Consider the following 21,324-nt stretch of genomic DNA (forward strand, 5'->3'; position numbering starts at 1 on the left):
CAATTCCTGTAATAAAGTGCAGGCAACAGTGAAGGAATTTACAGGTGTCTTGTTTCTTTCACTGTACATCTTTTTCAATAGATATTTTCAAGACATTGAATAGCTTTGGTTACAGAAGATATCAAAGCTTCTTTTGGTTTGTAAACTCAGATCAAGTTGTGGGGTACACTGATGCTTGCTGTTGCTCTCAGGTGGGCTATATATTAAAATTACTAAACACACAGATCACCACTGAATAATTTTTTGTATGTGGTGTTTCGGGATGTGGCAGGGTCCAAACAAACTCACAACACTGTTTACTCTTTTGCCACCAGGGCCTTTGACTTAACATGTATCTTTTTCTCTTCCCTTGAAACTGTAGGATACAATATAATGGAAATATGAACTTTCCTTGATTGGATTCAAATGATTCATAAAATAAAGCCAAAAGCAAAACAGAACAATTTGAGAGTGGAAGATGAAATAACATTTGAGTCAAAATATGTGATATTGCTGAGGACCTGGAATTAGTGAAATGAAGATAAATATCTGCCTTTACTTTTGTGCAGATTTTTTTCTCACCCTGTTCATCTATATGTTTTCACATATATAATATGCATTTAGGAATTGATTTTCAGATGAATCTCAGCAAGCTTCTGTTCTTTGTGGGTGCAGTGGCTTATTTGCAAAAGTGTTAGCAGCTTGCTTTCTGATAACTATATTTTGTGGCATGTAGTTACTATGTCAAACACATCCCCTTAAGCTGTGTTCAGTAACCAGTTTGTGTCATAATATAGCCAAAAGTACTGACGAACAAAGATGGTGAATTTGGGCTGAAGGAAAGTATTCTTTTGTCTCATGCTCTGGACTAGCCACTTTCTCCAGCCTCATTGGCACAGTGTCTAACTTCGCCCACTCATATCTCTTACTACCATATACTTTGAACATTCCATCTAAGCAGAACATAACTATGTTATCTTCATAACTCAACAGCACACATTGTTTATCCACATATGTTTCTAGAGTTTGAAGATAAGATACTAATGTTCTGCCTAGTTGGAATGTTTGAAATGCGTGGTTGTGAAAGCAGTGAGTAGGAAGGTCTGATAATGCTGAGAACCACTGCTTTTTATTGTAAATTTGTGTATCTCCAAGGCTGAATGGGAGGGAATGAAGAAATTCTAGAACAAAACTAAGTCTGCTCTGAGATCTCCTTGATAGAGCATGGATTTGATGTTTCTCTCTCCCTGTGGATCATGGTCTATCATGGTGGAGAACAGAAGAAAATAAGAATAAAACTATCAATTACATACAAGAGCAGCATTTTTCCTTTTAATTATAGGATGGAAATCTCTTCGTTATTTGCAGCTAGAAAAGGAAACAGGAAGACAAAAAGCTAACTCATAACAACTCCTAAGAAAAATCACTTGTACTGCATACTCCTGTACACCACTGAAAGGACCATTATTATGTTTCCAGCAGGGGGCTGAATAGCTGCAGTTTTGGAACTGATCAGAGGACAACATGATAGACAACTTCCTCTGTTCTTCCTGGCCAGTTAGATTGCTTTGGGAATGAATTAGTGCAGAGCTATTTTGGGTGAGCAAAAAGAGGCAGAGTGAGAGAGGCAGCCGTTTGGCCCAGAGGAGAGAGAAGGAGGGTGTGCATACCAATCCTGCGAAAAGGAAGGAAAGGCAAGAACCCAGTTAGAGGTATATTAGCAGCCTGTTAAGTGAAAAATGATGTGGGATAAGTATGGAAGATCCTGCCGGAAAGCTCAGCCTAGGCACCACAGCAGTTGCTAGTTCAAAAGGAGAGACAACAAATTGTGGGGAGAGTCTGAAGGTCAAATCCGAGACATGCACCACAGACAACGCTTATAGTCTTTGGGATCCTAGTTTGGGGAAGAACTTGTAACCAAAGGGTGTGGTTCTGATGGGAAAATGAAGAGATACTTGGATTAAATCTGGTATGGGCCAGAAGGATTCACTGTAAGTAGTTAATTATTGGAATAGCTAATTGTGTTATAGCCCTATCCTATTCACTATCTATCTAACAGTAAGGGCAAGATGTCTGAAGTAAATTACCCTCATTTTTACCTATCTTATATCTTGGCCAGACTCTGTGTAAAGGTGGTTGCTTTCATTTTTAACCCCTGTATGGTTAGAGTCAATCTTGAGGGAACCCACTAGGTGTTTATTACTGAGGTGGTTCTCATACATGCAATGGCAAGAGCTTTTGTGGTTTCTGTTCTGGCTGTCAAGACCACCGATGCGAACACACTTTCGTGTACTGCCACACAGGGTGGATCAGGCTCAGGCTCATGTGAGCTAGGATGGAGCCATTTGCAAAGCTTAAACATCAGGTGAGGTAATCAAATCATTCTTCAGGGCAGGAGCTCAGTACCACCAGGTTGTCATTGGAAGCCCTTTTCCCCTAGATGCACTAGAGAACAAGTGTCCAGATGTTAGGATTTTATGTGCCTTCCCCAACAAGAGGCTTAGAATGCTGCTGGAAGCATGCTAAGGAAGTTAATGGACCACTTTCCCATTCTGATAGATAAAACCCATGATCCTAGAGCCCATACCCAAACTACTGGGGTAGAAGGAATTACCTTTTCTGGAAGCCCTGAAGGCGTGGTAGTATCGTATTAAAATAAATCTTAAGTACAACCAGGGTGGCATTAAACACCTGATCATATGAGCATGAACTTTAAAGTAAGAAAGTGGGATTTTTGGAGTTATTAAAAAACTGTCAATACACCAATTCACCAATAGTGCAATTTCCTAGTTAACAGCAATTAAGTTGTGCCACAAATGTTCTCTGCCTTAATTTACAATTAACAACGTACTACAGACCTTTTTGCCTGTAAATATTTTGCTTATAATGTTGGCCAGTCATGCAGTCCTTACACTGTCAAAATTCCCCGTCAGTTACAAATAAATCTAGGCAAAGAAAAATTAAATATTTCTTCATGAAAATGAGGCACACATGCAACCACACTGAACATACTGTATTAAAATAGTTTTTCTTGGTTAAATGGTAGCAAAAAAAAAACCTGTAAAATATTCCCCTTAAGTTAAATAAAGTGCCATCCCTTTTAGTATCGAATGAGTACATCATATGAATTTTCTCCTTGGTGCATTTAAATTATTAATAGCTAGGACCCTGTTGTGATAACTGCAAGTATTAATTGATGTGTATATATACTCATGCGGCAGCAGTGAAGCATTGTTCTAAGTAATGTTATAGATTAACAACATGCTCATTCTATAACCTGGCACTTAAAGAATTTTCCTGAGCCAAGTTAGCATCTTTCAAACATATGACATCTCTTGGGCAGATGAATAGGGATTAAGTTGTCATTGACATATGTATGATAAATTGCCTCTAATTCACACATGTAAATCTCTATTGCTGCAAACTCCCAAACTATATCTAAAGTCATGTCCAACACTTAGTACCTCTTACCAAATTGTGAACGAATGTATTGCTTTTTAAATAGGAAGTTTCTTTCCTCTGTTGAAATGCAGGGTTGGCAAATACATGCAACTAACTTCCATATCAGCTGCAAGGGTAGCAAGCCAGTGGTCTGACATGATAACAAAAACTCCAGTTTTCTGTTAGGCCCGTAAACTTAGTGCACGGCAGTGGGGATTTCAAAGGATCCTGCAATTGCTTTAAATTAAGGTAAAGAGATCCTTTAAGTTCCCTCTATAGTAGAACTTAAATACTGATACGTGGAAAAAAAAAAACCTTGCTTAATATCAGCCACTTACACATGATGTACTTGAAAATAAAACTTTGCTTGCCAATTATGATTTAACAATAACATCAATTAATTGTAAAATAGAAAGAGATAACATAAGAAGGGAAAGTAACATAGCCACATAAAATACACATCTTATTCAAAAGTGAATTTACCTAGCTCAAAATAGACTAGACTTATATTGCTTTCCTGTGCCCCTCAGATAGGCACCATATTCAATAAGCAAAGTTCAATTTTACCTAAAATATAATCTCTCTTCATAGTAGATGTTTTATTCACAGCTTTTATCTTGATTGATCGTCTATGAAGATCATCCTTAGAAATACTATCAAAGAAGAAGTCCTCATTAAAGATGGGATTTCTGCTTCTCTTTATAACAGTGCTTCTTTGTTTCTGAACTTTCCCTGGCACAAGAGAGATGGTGATACAACAGTTAATCCTTTTAGGTTCCATAAATACATCATATAAGCCTTCAGCACTTATCAGACAGAGTCTAAGCCTTCTGCTTTCAGGACAGTAGTCAGAGGACAGTCTCAAGATTCCTCTTCTATCAAGAAACACTGTACGCACATTTCTAAGTCCCTCTCTGCCATTAGTAAAATCCTGGGGAAAGATGGGTGACTGTGACCCAGAAGAGCTTTGTGTGCTTGAGCCCTCGCATAAACTTGCCAAAGACCGTCTATTGGGATTGGGGCTGTTGTCTGTGGAGCTGTCTTCATCTGTGGATAAGTTCTCCCTTAGCATTCTGGATTTGCTTTCTGCCTTTAAAGCCCTGCAGAGCAGTCTCTCTGGGCTCTGGATTGTAAATAAAGAGCAGGATCTGGGAAGGAATGTTTTGAGAAGTGAGGAGGTGAAAGGGGAAGAGTCAGTGGAGGAAGCAGTATCACATTCACAAGTGTCTTGTCTTGGCAGGTGTGGATGCCTAGAAGGGAGTCTGGTGGCGGTAGAGCTGATGATGCTGGAATCTACTCCTTTGCAGCAGATTCTGGAACTTGGAAGCAACAGTAGACAGGACATAGAAGAGCTGCATGGGTCACTGTGGAAAATACTCTCCTTTCTTCGGGTATGGGAACTCTCCAGCAAAGTGCAGAATCCATAGGAGGTCTGCACCTTGGGGAAATGGAGCAGGGAAAGTGCTGCCTGTGACTGTGGGTCTGAGTTGGTGCTTTCTTCCATTGAAATGAAGTTATTAGCAATTTCAGTTGAGAGGATATGTGGCAGCTGTGTGCTGGGGTTGTGAACAGGTTCACAATGAGGGTACAGGTTGGTCTCTGCATAGGACTGGATGCGGGAGCTGGGATCCCTTGCAGGGTGGGAGCTAATCAATCTGGGTGGGATGCAGAATTCTGGAATCCTGTCTGGGGTTAAGATATTGGGAGAAGCAACCATTGCCTTCCGGGCTCTATTCCAGCACCAAACTCCTTCTTTTCCCAACACAATTGGCTCTGAAGCCTTGCTGAGTTTCTCCAGGCACAACATCAGTAACAGTTTGTGAACCACACAGCTATCGTACAGGAGGAGAGATCTGTCCTAGGGGAAAGGCTGGTCACTGGAACCTGCAACACAGGAAAAGTAAGATGAGGATCACTCGCTGCTTTTCATAAAATCCAGCAGCCACTAATGGTCCAGAGGGAGGCAGAATTAAACACTGCATCAGGAGGAACCAGCTACAGACTTCATAGTTAGGGAAGGAGACTTAAAAAAAAAAAAAAAAAAAAAAAAAAAAAAAAAAGCCTGAGCGCGATTTTAAATGAATTGAAGCAAAATCACAAATGTCAAGAATTAATGAGGGAGCCTTCCTCTGTAGTGGTGAGACATGACAGGTGCCTCTAGGAGTTTAGGTCAGTTTTCCTAAACCACGAACTTGGTTGAAGGACTCTTCTTTGTCCAAAATGGGCACCAACCACTTGGCTGCTGCTAAATGGTGTTTAACAAATACCAACACTTAAAAGCTTTTGGCTTTTTAATTTATAAGAAGTAAACACCCCACTTGACTTGCAATACATGTAACTTGAATCTTAAAGCATACTAGTCTAATGATATTTTTGACGTGCTGTTAGAATGGGTGCATGTTGTACAATTTAAGGAGTACCTACCTCTAATTCTTGCAATGCAGTGAGACAGTCTCTGCTAATGCCACTTAGATGGGACACTGCAGTGGATGTTCAAATTGTAGTTCTGTTGCAGTTCAGCTAGACAACTAGTTCTGCTTTATAAAGGCTGACAGAAGCGGTCAGCAAATCAGACAGTAGACCATCACCAGTGGAGACCTGCTCTCTTTCAGGCAGCACACATCCTCAGTTGCCGCTCTCAGGATGACGTGTTATCTGCCACAGCAACAACCTGCAAGCCCCACCCTCAGACAGGCTTCCAGTGAGTTTACATGCAGGTCAGTTTATCTACTGCTGCAGCTACACAATATAAGAACCTCATGGAGAGCCTGTGCACACCCCCTCCTGTGTAACTTCTTTAGATTTGTTTTTATTTGGTTGAATTTTTAAAAAAGACAGTATGACTGTATCTACAGCAAATATAAAAGGAAAAATGGTAAAAAGAAGTGGATGTAGTAACTATGATGCTTCCGCAAAGAATGGTAATTAGATGATCTAAGTGCCTAGGGAAAGTAAGAGGAGAGAAATGGCAAGATGACTGGTACTGATGGAACTAGTATCAGAGGGAAGGCTAAATTGCAATAGAGCACAGAATTTCATTGCAGTTGCCAGTGCAAAAAACCTACCTATTAACTACATATAAACAGAAATTACACTAATAGCCACCCCAGAGATCCAGAATTTAGCCCAGTAGTTTCCAAATTGTGTAAGGAGAGATGGCTGGTCATATTTGTGTTTTCCACTTAGTATCCAGCTTCTAATTTGAATTCAAAACCACTTAAAGAAAACCCACTTAATACCATTCTAATATTTTCTATCTAAGTAATTGCTGGTCAGCATAGGCACAGGCAGCAATTGCCAAAAGCAGTGTTGGGATTGCAGTGCAAGGGACATTTGCAGTGGAACATTTTGGCAACTTTGCTCCAGTTTATTCTGAACCACACTCTTCTAGGAAAAGTCTCTCTAATTTCCAAGGCTGATTAGAGTATGGGGCAGTTGCCGTATGGGGTACCATACTTGCTTATGGGTCATGCCAAATGCCGATTCCAGATGGTCCAACAGCTCCACCACCTTATCTATGTGCTTCATAGCACAGTGCCCCTGATAAAGGCAGATTATTCAGGAGTGGCTAAAAACTCCCCAGATAAATCCTAAGCAGCAGGCATTATTCCAGATAGCTAACGCGCCCCAGTGTCAACAAGGCAATCACTCTAAAATATAGTATGCCTTATGAAAAACTGATATCCCCCTGAATTAGGCCATGGTATACTTCCCAAAAGTACTTGTGATATCATTGGCCGTACTTCTGCCTGAACCCAAAAGTGATAGGCATCAGAATCTGAATGAGGATTCCCCATGCAGTGAGAAAGGTGTCTGACATTAGCTTGTGGTACATAAGGCTATTGAAATGTTAGTGCTGTCGGAAACCCTGAACATGCTGCACAGTTCAGGTGCTGCTGAAGCCTTCAGAAACCCACAAAATAGGATTTGCCATGGATATGGGGAGTTCAGTGAACGTTACTCAGTGGGCTTAGTCTCTTCTGATCCAAGATTCCCAATCAGTTGAGGTTGGTCCTGCTTTGAGCAGGGGGTTGGACTGGATGACCTCCTGAGGTCTCTTCCAACCCTAATCTTCTATGAGTCTATGGTCAGTGTCTGCTTTAGTCCCAAACTTGATGATGAGCACTAGAAGGTCTGAACCATAAGGTGCTGGGATGCTTGCTGTAAAACTCCCTGACCCAAGCATGATTCTTCTCTCTTACTGATTTTACATACGAGAGTCACTGATTGTAATGGAGTTACTGCTGTTTTACACCAACATAAGTGACAAGAGAATCAATCTTAATATCTGCTTAGTTATGTAATGTGTATCCATGGCCATGCCAGGTATTCATTGCCAAGAGATAATCTCAGAAAACACTAGAGTGCCTTAGCTCTTTGAAATAATGCTTGCTTCTTAGGATTTATCTGGGGAGTTTTTAGCCACTCCTGAATAATCTGCCTTACGCTATCGGAATGGGGCAGTGTGCTATGAAGCACATAGATAAGGTGGTGGAGCTGTTGGACCATCTGGAATTGGCATTTGGCATGACCCATAAGCAAGTATGGAATTCCATATGGCAACTGCCCATAATCTAGTCAACCTTGGAAAATAGAGGGACCTTTCATGGAAGAGTGTGGTTCAGAGTAAGTTAGAGCAAAGTTGCCAAAATGTTGTAGCTCTTTTTTTTTTTAGGCGAACAACTTTCTTGCCCCATAGCGATACTGTCTAGTTCATCATTCCTTGAGTAAGGAGGATCTTTTGTGAAGAGACAGAAATCATTCACCTTTTCACTTTAGGTTGGGTGATGCGTGGGACATATGGAATCTTGCCATCCTTTGTTGGGCTACTTAGAAGGACTGAAGTTCAGCTGATAATTCATTTACTCTGCTAGTCAAGAGTGGAGGCTGTAATTGTGCCATATCCTGCTTTTATCTTTATTCTTTTCCTTAAAGACCTTTAACTGTCTCTATAGTAAATTTTAGCCAATGACAAATCCGTGATCCTTCAAGAAAGAAAGTATTGCCAAAAGCTAAAGGAAACCCAGACTCCTGAACCTGCCCTGAATGTGCCCATTCAGTAGCTCTCCTTATTCAATTAATGCTTGGCTGAAAAACACAGCCCTATCAGTCCCTTTCGTTTTTGAATCACCTACAAAGCCTGATCTAGGACATACTGGTCACAATGGTGATCATGTCCGTAGATGACTGGTCCATCATCCAAGTGATTACAAGTGAAATTTTTGTCATGAGAGGTAGAGTCTGGACTTGGGCTAACAGATGTAGATGACTGTACATTTTACTGTCTGCTTAAAATTAATTCTCACATTCTAATTCTCTGATGAATGATGCATTCATTATGGACACAATGCTCAACACAATTGTCTCTGATTCTATCTTCTTAGACTTTCTCTGTGACTTGCTCCTTCAGGACCCATAACAGTCATTATTAATTCTTCACCAGCTTCTGAGGATTTTCTATCTGTTTTTACAGGCTATGGTTATCCCTGAACTATCAAAATCACTTTGTTCTCAAATACTGACTAATTTCCAATTGATTCCATTATGTTAATTCATACCCCAAACACCTGGAGCATGTCACCATGGTTCAGTTTGTGCCATATCTTCAAGATCATGTTTTTGAAACACCCTTTTCAAAGAGGGTTTAGAATTGTCTGTTCTTCTGAAGCAGCATAATTGAAAGTATTTGATGATCTTTTAGTAGCTAAATCAAGCGGCCTTTCATCAGTTCTGGATTTGCTCTGTTTAGCAGTCACGTTTAACAAGATAAACCACAAGATATAATGTTCCTATTAATCCTTTTCAAAGGATTTAAGCCTCCATGCTCCAAGTGTTTTGCTGCTTAGATCTCTAATTACCCATTTCACATTCTCCACTGGACAAAATTGTAATTATTCTATCCAGGTGAATGCCCTTAAAAGGTTCTCTTATGTCCCTCCCTATTTTCTCTTTCTGTTCACTTTCAATGCTTTGTGTTAGTTACCAACACCGTATGGGCAACATTCTCAGCAGTGCAACTGTACAAATGTTCCCTGATGACTTTCAAGTGATGAATCCAGTATTCTGTATTAACACACTCTGATCAGTCGCCAGCTTGGGTCCAGCATGCAGTGATGCTTCACAAAGGCGAGTGTTCATAGGAAATCAGCTCATCAGAATACCCCCTGGTTTCTCAGAGAGAAGGGCTTCAGCCACAAAGTTGAGTTCTAGGTATGAATTACCCAACAGCTGTTGGTGGTAAGGCCTGGAGCTCTGGTTTGAGCCTATGTCCAGTTAAGAACACCAGTGAGTAGTAAGATTCCTACTTGACTCTAACCGCACTGCTGCAGAGCAGCTGGCAAAATGGTCTCTTCTGATTACTTCTTTTCTTTTGACAATCACAGATGGAGTTGCAGAAGAGCCCTCTCCAAAATCTTGGAAATAATATCATGCCCAGAATTATTGCCAAAATCCTGGGAAGTAAAAACACAGATTTAAAGGTAAGAATGAGTTGTCTCTGTGTACGGAGGCCTTGCTATGTTGGAAACAAGCATTTCAGTATTCAGTTTGTCCCTTTCCTGCCCCAATAAGTCAATATGTGGGTGCATCAGTCAGGAGTGCCTATGGACAAGCACCGTTGTGCAAAGGCCTGTATTACTGTCCAAGGTAAATAAAAAAATGTACAAATTATTTCACTGTATTAAATTGTTTATAAAAATATGCAGCATTGGAAACAGAAATACTGGTACAAAATGACTCGTTAAAGAACTGTGATATGGGATCTTAAAGGCTTATAATAAATTGTAGGTTGGCATAACAGTGAGCCGAAAGATTCTAGAAATAGGAGATGTTTATAGTTGAAATAATTGAAATATGGTTTGATTGGTTAATTTTAGTAGGATGAGTTTTCTTTTTCTTACTACCAGGGCTGCTTCCCCCAGGGGAAAGGATTGGGCCCAGACTAGGAAGGAGTCTAGTCTGTGAAAGAAACTTATTTGAACATCTCTGAGGGTGAGATTTTACCTGTAATCAGTTTCTTAATGTATTAGGCTTAGACTTGTGTGTTTTTGCTTCATTTTGTTTGGTGACTTACTTTGTTCTCTCTGATATTACTTGAAACCACTTAATCCTACTTTTTAATCTTAATAAAATCACTTTTGTTTATTAATGAACCTGGAGTAAGTGATTAATGCCTGGGGGAGCAAACAGCTGTGCATATCTCTCTATCAGTGTTATAGAGGGTAGATATTTTATGAGTTTACCGTCTATAAGCTTTATACAGAGTAAAACTGATTTATTTGGGGTTTGGATCCGATTGAGAACTGGGTGCTGGAGATAGGTGACCTGCTGAGCAGTTTTTGGTTAAAGTCTGTAGCTTTGGGGGCATAGACCAGACATGGGTCTGTGTTGCAGCAGGCTAGCGTGTCTGGCTCAACAAGGCAGGATTCTGGAGTCCCAAGCTGGCAGGGAAAACGGGCTCAGAGGTAATTCCAGCAAGTCAGGTGACAGTCCCAAGGGACTCTCTGCGACCGAACCCATCACACTAACATTCTTTTTCGCTGATCTGTGCCATCTAATTTAAGCTGCATATCTCTCTCTGCTGCAGCAATGCCAAGTGGCTCTGCAGCTCTGACACTGTCATTTGTTTTTCTTTGGCCAGTTTCTAGAACAGTGACTCAACCTTCCAAAAAAAACAGGAGTACTTGTGGCACCTTAGAGACTAACAAATTTATTAGAGCATAAGCTTTCGTGGACTACAGCCCACTTCTTCGGATGCATATAGAATGGAACATATATTGAGGAGATATATATACACACATACAGAGAGCATAAACAGGTGGGAGTTGTCTTACCAACTCTGAGAGGCCAATTAAGTAAGAGAAAAAAAAAACTTTTGAAGTGATTATCACTACAGTGGGCTGTAGTCCACGAAAGCTTATGCTCTAATAAATTTGTTAGTCTCTAAGGTGCCACAAGTACTCCTGTTCTTTTTGCGGATACAGACTAACACGGCTGCTACTCTGAAATCAACCTTCCAAGTCAATCTTGTCCAAGATTCTAGGAGTAAAGAAGGAAATCAGATTACTTCTCATTGTGACTTCAACTTAAAACAATAATAGTCCTTCCTTAATGCCCCATCTCTCCCTACCATATTGTTCCCAATTATTGGGGCAGAAGACTATTTCAATCATTAGATATCAACAGTAGCACAGGCATCGTTCACCAGCTAACAATTGCATCATTGCAAATCTTCCAGTGGTGCTGTACTGTGGAGTCACACAGCAATACTGCTACTCACACCTTCTTGTCAACTGTTGGAAATGGACATCCTGATTATCACTACAAAAGTTTTTTTTCTCCTGCTGATAACAGCCCACCTTAATTGATTAGTCTCATTATAGTTGGTATGGCAACACCCATTTTTTCATGTTCTGTGTGTATATATATATTCCGGCTGTATTTTCCACTGCATGCATCCGATGAAGTGGGTTTTCAGCCACGAAAGCTTATGCCCAAATAAATTTGTTAGTCTCTAAGGTGCCACAAGTACTCCTTGTTCTTTTTGCTAATACAGATTAACACGGCTGCCACTCTGAAACCCCCTAATCTTAACCTTAGTTGTTTTTTTGAGATTTTAAATAAAGCTGTTAACCAATGAACTAAAACAAAACAACCAAGCAACCAAACAACCCTCCTCTGAAGCATTCCTCATACCCTAATAAATAATTTGGACATTTTTATGCCAACAATCTACTGATAAACCTGTGGTGTAAATTCCTCATCACACTAGTATCAGATGATGTTATAATAATTAAGGCTACAGGGCCAGATCTTGCCCCCTGGTATTCACCTTTGTGCTGCAACACAACATATTGCTAATACTCGTCTTTTCTGAGAGCTGGCTTCTTGTAAAGAGAATGTGTGGCTTTCCAAGTGCTGTTCCTCCATGGATCACAGTACTCTTAAAATTTTGGAATGACTTGGCAGAACTGGTTTTAGTCCCAGTGATGTTCATGCTGGAGTACACAGGGCCGGCTCCAGGCACCAGCTTGTCAAGCAGGTGCTTGGGGCGGCCACTCTGGAGAGGGGCGGCACGTCCAGCTATTCAGCGGCAATTCGGTGGACGGTCCCTCACTCCGGCTCGGAGCAAAGGACCTCCCACCGAATTGCCACTGCAGATCGCGATTGCGGCTTTTATTTATTTATTTTTTGGCTGCTTGGGGTGGCCAAAACCCTGGAGCTGGCCCTGGGAGTACACTATTGATCTCAGTACCTGTGGATATGTCACATGTAGCAGTACTTTACCCTCTAGTTTCCCTACAATAATACTGACTTGCAGAAAAATCTGGAAGTGGGATGGTCACCTCTTACTCATCTCTAACAGGTCACATGCCACCAGGGGCTATTCATATATTTTGACCTAGTACACTTTTAGAAGCTACACAAACATATAAGAAAAGGTCTGGTACAGAAGAAATGGTTTAGAAAATAGACTTCATTTATTCCTGTCACATAGCAGGAGTCAATATATGCTCAGTCCAGTGGCTGTAAAAGGAACATATATAGGTCAAGATGAAAGATGGTTGTCATCTGCTTAAGTATTTGTAAATTAACCAGTGAAAATAAAAGGGCAGATGTTGACTTGTCCTGTGCAGGATATATGAGGTTGAGAGAAAAAGGTAAGGTGCTTTTCCCTTTATCCAGTGCCATAAATTACATGTGGCAGCTAGAGTCCTGGTGCTTGCTTCCCAAGTTGAAACATTTCTGATCATCACAGCCTCCTAGTGGAGCTAGCTATCTCACAAGCATTGTGGATGGCCAGGACAGTGCCCTTTTTGTACTTAAGGGAGGATATACATGTAGTAACTCCAAGCGAGACATGAGGACTTGCTCTTCAATGCATCCCTTCATATTAATCTAACCATTCTTTGACTTTGCAACACAGGAACAGTAACTCTGGAAACTGCTGCCAGTATAACGTCTGCCCTTTGCACAACTCTAATACTGTGCCTATAAGAGCTGCGTCATAGCTTCTATATATATATATATATATATATATATAAAAACATGATTATGATTAAGGCCTTACTTAAATCATGGGATGATTGTCAAAAAATTGTGACTGAATTGCAGACAAGCCATGGAAAATTGTGGAAAAATAATAATAGACCGTATTATTTGAGGTAATAAGGTTAATTACTTTTCTGTGATTTTTCTGCTGTTGGCAGCCCGGGGCTGAGAGAGGGGACTCCCACTATTGGCCAGCCGGGGCTGAGAGTGGCCGCCCGGGGCTGTGACAGTCAAAATTGTGGTGGAAGTCACAATTTCCACAATATTGTGAATTAAGTATGGCCTTAATTATGATTCAGTAACATATTAAGTGTATTGTAGAAACAATTTTGTTGTAATAATGTTTGTTTCTTGATCATATATAGCTCACTCACTGCCTCTTTATCTCTTTCTTTACATCAATTAACTTAACTAATCTGAATTTTTAAAAGATTGATTACATAATCTACTTAGTTAATTAAACACAATCATCATGCTTTTTAAAGGAGTAATACTTTCTACTTTCTGTTGCAACACTTGATGAAAAATTTATTTAGGACACAATGGGAAAAATATTTTGTACTGTTCTCAGATAACAGCACAAAATAATGTCTTCAGCATATAAAGTCACTATCTGAATAGTCTTTTTAAATATGACAGTGGTTCTGTGCTTGTGTCCAAATAAGGACACAAGGAACTAAGGCAAGATTTGCACCACATAGCTAATCATGGGTATATGAAAGGAAGCTTTGCAGTTAGGAGTACTGCTGAAAGTATAAGCCATTAATTATATCAACCATATGTGGGAGTAGCTGATAAGCATTGCATTTACAAATTCATACTTTCCCAGACTCATGCTGCTGAGAATCTTACACAACCTGACCTTCCCCCACACTCAATAACTCTGCATGTTTAAAAAAAAAAAATCAAATACATTGACAGATGTGTAGTAGAAGGAGAGGAGAATGGAGGATAATACCCAGACAAAAAAGAACAAATTTTAATTAATCTTCAAGTATTACTGAATTTGATACTTACCAATGGGCTGTGCAAAAGCTGAGTCTAATGTACCCTAACACACAGGCTATGTAGATGTATCTTACTGTTACCATAAGGTTATGTAGCATATTGTTTCCAAGTGTAACTTGATAAAATTTCCTTACTTCTTTTGAGAGCATCACTACTGCCCCCCTCAAAAAAAACTTCAGAAGCATTGATAAAATTTTGGGAAATTTGGGAGGTAACAAAAGTGATTTAATAAATAAAACCTTACTTGAACTTTAAATCCAGAACAGACTACGTTTCTCTAATAGTGGATGTGAGCCACACACATGGGAGGGTAGGAAGGTGTCTGTGGCCACATGTAACTGGGATAGGCTCCTCTGCTGCTTCCTTGCAGCTTTTCTTCCAGAGCAGAAAAACTGGTTACCTACCTTCTTGTAACTGTTCTTCTTCGAGATGTGTTGCTCATGTCCATTCCAATTAGGTGTGTGTGTGCGCGCCGCGTGCATAGTTGACGGAAGGTTTCCCCCCTAGCAGTACCTGTTGGGTCGGCCGTGGAGCCCCCTGGAGTTACACCTTCATGGTGCTGCATATTATAGGGCCCTGCCAACTGGCCGCCTCTCCAGTTCCTTCTTCCTGGATTACTCCAACAGAGGGGAAGGCAGGTGGGTTTGGAATGGATATGAGCAACACATCTCGAAAAACAACAGTTATGAGAAGGTAGGCAACCAGTTTTTCTTCTTTGAGTGCTTGCTCATATCGATTCTAGTTAGGTGACTCCGAAGCCTTACATAGGAGGTGGGGTCGGAGTTCATGGAATTTCTGACTGAAGCACCACTCTGCTGAACGCTGCATCATCCCTGGCATGGTGGGTGATAGCGTAATGGGAAGTGAAGGTGTGACCGAGGACCACGTTGCCCCCTTACATATCTCCTGGATTGGGACCTGGGCCAGGAAGGCCACCAAGGATGCCTGAGTTCTGGTGGAGTGCGCCGTCAGAGCAGAGAAGGGACCTTTGCCAGGTTGTAACATGCCCGGATACAGGATGTGATCCATGATGATATCCTTTGTGTGGACACTGGGAGGCCCTTCATCCTGTCCGCCACCACAACAAACAGCTGGTTTGACTTGCGGAGTGGCTTAATTCATTCAATATAAAAGGCCAGTGCATGCCGCACGTCCAGGGAGTGGAGCCTATGCTCATGGCTATTGGCGTGAGGCTTCGGGAAAAAGACTGGAAGGAATATGTCTTGGTTCGTGTGAAAATTTGAGGCCACCTTCAGGAGGAATGCTGGGTGAGATTTCAGCTGCACCTTGTCCTTATAAAAAGTGGTATAGGAAGAGTCAGATCTGAATGCCTTGAGCTCGGACACCTTCCTGGCTGATGTTATTGCGACCAAGAAAGCCACTTTATAAGAGAGAGAGAGTAGTAAGCATGTTGTTAGGGGCTTGAACGGGGGCCCCATCAGCCTCAAGAGTATCAGGTTAAGGTCCCAAGCTGGGGTGGGCTGTCGGATTTGAGGATACAGCCTGTCCAACCCTTTGAGGAACCGTCGCACCATCTGATTAGTGAAGATGGAGCGACTATGTTCTCCCGTGTGAAAAGCCGAGATGGTGGCCAGGTGAACCTATACTGAGGAGTGAGACAAGTCCTGCTGTTTCAACTTTAGCAGGTAGTCCAAGATAATGGGAACCAACAATTGTGTTGGAGGGATATGCCTCTGCGAGCACCAAATCACGAATCTTTTCCACTTGGCCAGGTAAGTAGCTCTGTTCAGTGGTTTTCTGCTACCCAAAAGGACCTCCCTAATGGGGTCTGAGCATGTGAGCTCTAGTACAGGGTTTCTCAAACAGGGGTCGCCGCTTGTGTAGGGAAAGCCCCTGGCAGGCCAGGCCGGTTTGTTTACCTGCCTCGTCCGCAGGTCCGGCCGATCGCGGCTCCCACTGGCCGTGGATCGCTGCTCTGGGCCAATGGGAGTTGCTGGAAGCGGCGGCCAGTAAAGTCCCTCAGCCTGCGCCACTTCCAGCAGCTCCCATTGGCCCGGAGCAGTGATCCACGGCCAGTGGGAGCCGCGATTGGCCGGACCGGCGGATGGGGCAGGTAAACAAACAGTCCCGGCCTGCCAGGGGCTTTCCCTACACAAGTGGCGACCTGTTTGAAAAACCCTGCTCTAGTAGGTTTAAGTATGCAACTTCCAAGCCATGAGGTGGTGAGATTTGAGATTGGGATGCTGGAGACAACCGTGATGTTGAGTGATGAGGTCAGGAACGAACGGCAGAGTGATTGGAGTATCCACTGAAAGCTGCAGTAGCATGGTGTACCAATGCTGACATGGCCAGGCTGGTGCCCCTCAGGATCATCGAGGTTACGACACTCCAGATCTTGAGGAGGACCTTGTGAACTAGCGGAATAGGAGGGAACGCATAGAAGAGGTAGTCCTTCCATGGAAGAAGAAACAAGTCTGCCAGTGAGCCCAGGCTGTGGTTCAAGAAGAAGCGGAATTGCAGGAATTCCTGTTGCCCACCATTGGAAGATATTGCTTATTACATCCAGGCAAATACACCACTCGTGATTGTGAAAAGACTTGCTGAGATGGTCTGCCAGCTTGTTCTGAGACATGGGGAAATAGCACACTTGATACTCTTGGAAGCGTCCTATGCAGAACTCCCAGAGCTTGAGGGCTTCCTGACACGGGGAGGAATGACATGCTCCCCCTGTCTGTTGATAAAAAAACATCGCTGTTGTATTGTCTGTCAAGACTGATATGCATTTGCCCTCCAGGAGAGGCCGAAAGGTCTGACATGCCAGACGGAATACTCTGAGGAACCTGACATTGATGGGAAGCAGCAGTTCCTCCAGAGACCACGAGTTCTGTGCTCTCCGAGGTCCGCTCTCCACCCCAGGGCTGAGGCATCAGTGGTCAGACATAGCAAGGGGTGGGGATTGGAAAAGGCGACTCCTGCACACACCAAGTGCGGGTCGAGCCACCACTAAAGAGACTCGAGAACCCGCAGTGGAAGGGTAAGTACCTTTTCTAGGCTGTGCCTGCTCAGTCGATACACCTGGAGAGCTCTGAGTCTGAGCCTCATGTGTTGCACGACATACATGCAAGATGCCATGTGTCCTAGGAGTTTCAAGCAACTTCTTACCGTGGTTATAGGTAATCATCTGAGGTTCTGTATGACGTTGTGAATGGCCTGGAAGCAGGATTTAGGCATGAACGTTCTGGCCTGTCTTGAGTCTAGCACAACCCTATGACCTCTATTCTTTGAGTAGGGGAGAGCACTGACTTCAGAGTGTTTAGGAGGAGGCCCAATGCATTGAAGGTGGATTGCCTGCTGGTTTGCAATCCAAAGCTGGAGCCCTCCCATGGAGTATATCTTCGTCCCGAAGAGGTCCAGCTTCTTTATGTCCTTAGCTCAAGGGGTAGGCCCTTGCTGCCCTTGCCTCTCCCTCTCATTGACAGCTGCAACCACCAAAGAGTCTGGAGGGGAGTGGGTGAAAAAATATTCATAGCCCTTGGAGGGCACAAAGTACTTCCTTTCAACCCCTTTAGCTACAGGGGCCAGAGAGACCGGTGTTTGCCAGAGGGTCTTTGTGTTCTCCTGAATAGTTTTAATCAGGGGAAGAGCCACCCTGATGGGCCCTGCCGGGGATAAAATGTCCACCATTGGGTCTGACACCTTGGTGACCTCTTCCATCTGTATTTCGAGGTTCTGAGCGACCCGCCTCAAGAGTTCTGCTGTCGTGAAGGGGAGGCCCTGAGGATGTTCCTGCCACTGCCTCATCTGGTGAGGATGAGGAACCCCCAACCAGGGAGGGTCCCTCCTGCCCATCCGGTTCTTCAAACCACTGCGACTCTGCCCCCAATTCGGTATCCACCTTGGTGCCAGACGCAGCACTGGTCGTGGTACCGGCCATGGTGCCTTCCACGGTGCTGATTGTACCACCTCTGGTGGATGCGGTGCCAGGTGCAGTGCTGGGTACAGCGCTGGTCCTGCTGGTGGTGCCGGGAGTGGTACCGATGGTGGCGCTAGCAGTAGTAGCAGTGGCCGATGCCTGAGAGAGATCCGTAGCTCTGGACTCAGTCCTTCTCTCTGATGCAACTGAGGAGCATTCCGAGACAGACCTCTGGGACTGATAGTAAGCCCATGGGGTCCAGAAAGACCACTGTGCCAGCATCTGGGATGGTACCTGCCATTGTGCCGGCCATGGCTCCAGGGGAAGGTCTGCATCACCCCGCAATCTGTGAGTGTTGGTGGCTACGGTGCCAGCTCCTCTGGGACACATAGGAGTCCGAGAGTGGAGACCATGGCAGCACCGTGCCTGTCGTTGCCAGGGATTGGTGCTGGGGAGATGGAGATGGGCGCTGAGTCATAGCTGGCTTGCCCTTGGACTGCACTGGTGGCCTCTGTGGAGCCTCAGGGCTGATGCACTCTCCCTCTGATTGGGAGAGTATGGACCTGTCAGAGTTATAAGGTCCCAGGCTGCCTCGTAAGTCTCCGGTGTGGAGGGAAGGTCTAAGTCCTCCACTTGGGTCTCCTCCAGTGGCACTGGACTCAACGGCCCCTACCGCGGGCCCAGAGTCAACGGTGCCAGCTGTTGAGCAGGAGGGGAGGTGCGGTCTTGCACAAGTTGCCCTCTCTTGGGTGGCTCCCATTCCGCTGCTTGGGAGGGAGAACGCCCCCCATCCATCTTCCTGTGTTTCTTCCTTGGCACAGGAGACTGTGATCAGTGCCGTGATTGTTCCCGCGCCGTGGTCTTCAGTGCCGGGGAGTGCTGGTGCCAAAGGTCTCTGACCCCAGAGTCCTTCCTCGGCACCTTCTGAATTGAAGCCGGTGTGCTGAGCACCGATGCCGAGGAGCCCAGTGCTGTGTCCATGGGGCTCGACTTGGACTGAAGGCGTAGAGCTGCTTCCATTAGCAGCAGCTTCAACCTGTGGTTCCTTTCTTTCCTCATGCAGAGGCAAAAACTCCTACAGATCTTACACTTGTCCATTTGATGAGACTCCCCCAGGCACTTTAGAAAACCTATGTGTGGGTCGCCCTTGAGCATAGGCTTTTGGCAAACCCCACATGGTTTAAACCCTGGGTCCAAGGCATGCCCCAGGCCCGGGAGAGGGAAGTGGAAACAGGGAGTGGGTGGAGGAGAACACCCCCCAGTATCCCCAGTTCAGATAACTAAACTAACTATAAAACAACTTTTTAAAAAACTTGTCTTTTAACTATTTACAGAGAGACTATGCTAGAGGATCGCTTGTGAAGACGGAAGACGAAACGCTCCAACGACCGTCACTGGCGGTAAGAAGGAACTGGAGGCAGGGCCCTATATGCGCACCATGAAGGCACGACTCCAGGGGGCTCCACAGCCGACCCGACAGGTGTTGCTAGGGGAAAAACCTTCCGGCGACTGTGCATGCGGTGTGCGCACACACACCTAATCGGAATCGATATGAGCAAGCACTTGAAGAAGAACTGTGCTCCAGGACTAGAGGGAGGGATTATAAACCCTTCTATGAAGTGCCGTGGAGCCAATATGCTTTGGTGAAACACAAGAGTGTAGCAAATCAACCCAGAGCCTCCTTCTAAAGACAATGAGGGGGCTGAATGCACGCAGCAGGAGGCATGTACTCCTTAAAAGGACCAGGGGGGAGGGATAGCTCAGTGGTTTGCGCATGGGCCTGCTAAACCCAGGGTTATGAGTTCAATCCACGAGGGGGGCCCATTTAGGGATCTGTAGCAAAAAAAAAATCTGTCTGGGGATTGGTCCTGGCTTGAGCAGGGGGTTGGACTAGATGACCTTCTGAGGTCCCTTCCAACCCTGATATTCTATGATTGTTTTTTCTTTCTCCTGCTGGCATACCCACTTCTGAGACTGAAGAGGCCACTTAATAAAAATTAGATAGTAACTGCCCTTCCATTTATGCTTTCATATTGCTCTTATGTATATTCTATAGGTGGGGCAGGTACTGAAGTTTGTTAAGGTTGTCAAACACTAAGACAGTTTTCAAATCACTTATAATTTTGCCAGATTTAAACTGTTCAGGCTCAAACCCATATGGTGTGTCTGCTTTAGGCTGAAATGTTTTTGAGTTTCAGCAAAAATAAACAAACCAAAATAGATCAGCAGTTTCTGGGAATGAAAGTAGGGAAAAATATGCTGTTATACATCTCTTAATGAATAGGTTGCAAGTTGTTGCTTTATTTATTTTCGGAAGCTCCGGCTTCTCCAAGATTTGGAACAAAGACTTAAAATTCAGATGGGGGCTTGCCCTGGTTTCAGGGATGTGTCTTTGGCACTCCCTGCAAAGATCTGGCCAAGTTATAAACCTTCTAAAAATCTGTTTGAACAGGCTCAGTAGTGACTTATTGAAGTTTTACTGCTAAAATTTTCAGAACAGTTTGTCTGCACTGAGCATACTCCAACCCAGGCCACTGACTAGGACTTTATTTGAAATTGCTGCTTCTGGCTGCTATAAGATGAATACAGGAATTGACAACTGCTGGACTGTTTCTCCTCCATATTCCTTATGGACATTCAGACAATGTGGAGGAGGAAGCTACCTCAGCTGAAGGAGAGAGGGGACAAGAGTTAGTATTGGGTTGATGGTGGGGTAGATGGGACAAGGAGCCAGGGGCACAAAAAATGGAACTGCCTGGATAAAGAGAGTGGGAGGTGGGGGTGAAACAGGGGCTGAACAACTCAGATTGGGGAAGCAGCTGAAGGCCATGGAACAGGGTTGCCTGAGCACTAGTAGGAGAAGAGACGGTGCAGGAAGAAGAGGAGGAGTTGTGGGGAATGGGGACTGGCTAGACAAGGAGAGGAGAGGATCGGTGTGTAAAAGAGGAGGGCTGGGGAGAAGCATTGAGGGG

The 21,324-nt window shown here is 43.7% G+C and overlaps 1 protein-coding gene and 1 long non-coding RNA gene across 3 annotated transcripts; one reads left to right on the forward strand and one right to left on the reverse strand.

The window, feature by feature from the left end:
• Positions 1-1,605: 1,605 nt before the first annotated feature.
• LOC117884234 lies at positions 1,606-20,169 on the forward strand. 2 transcript variants are annotated; one of them, XR_004647527.1, is made up of 7 exons: positions 1,606-1,691; positions 4,661-4,811; positions 6,033-6,137; positions 9,804-9,899; positions 17,234-17,473; positions 18,166-18,243; positions 19,687-20,169. It is a non-coding gene; the product is annotated as an uncharacterized LOC117884234 (long non-coding RNA). The 2 variants fall into 2 exon arrangements; XR_004647526.1 differs by lacking the exon at positions 1,606-1,691 and adding an exon at positions 1,878-1,970.
• Positions 1,962-6,044, reverse strand: LOC117884233 (C2 calcium-dependent domain-containing protein 4C-like). The gene is made up of 2 exons (XM_034784461.1): positions 5,845-6,044; positions 1,962-5,304 (listed from the first exon to the last, which is right to left on the reverse strand). The coding sequence occupies exon 2, from the start codon at positions 5,225-5,227 to the stop codon at positions 3,947-3,949; it is 1,281 nt and encodes a 426-aa protein (XP_034640352.1). The 5' UTR covers positions 5,228-5,304; positions 5,845-6,044; the 3' UTR covers positions 1,962-3,946.
• Positions 20,170-21,324: the final 1,155 nt, after the last annotated feature.

The sequence above is a fragment of the Trachemys scripta genome, chromosome 10 (genome assembly GCF_013100865.1).
Source record: "Trachemys scripta elegans isolate TJP31775 chromosome 10, CAS_Tse_1.0, whole genome shotgun sequence".
In the NCBI taxonomy this organism is placed as follows: domain Eukaryota; kingdom Metazoa; phylum Chordata; order Testudines; family Emydidae; genus Trachemys; species Trachemys scripta.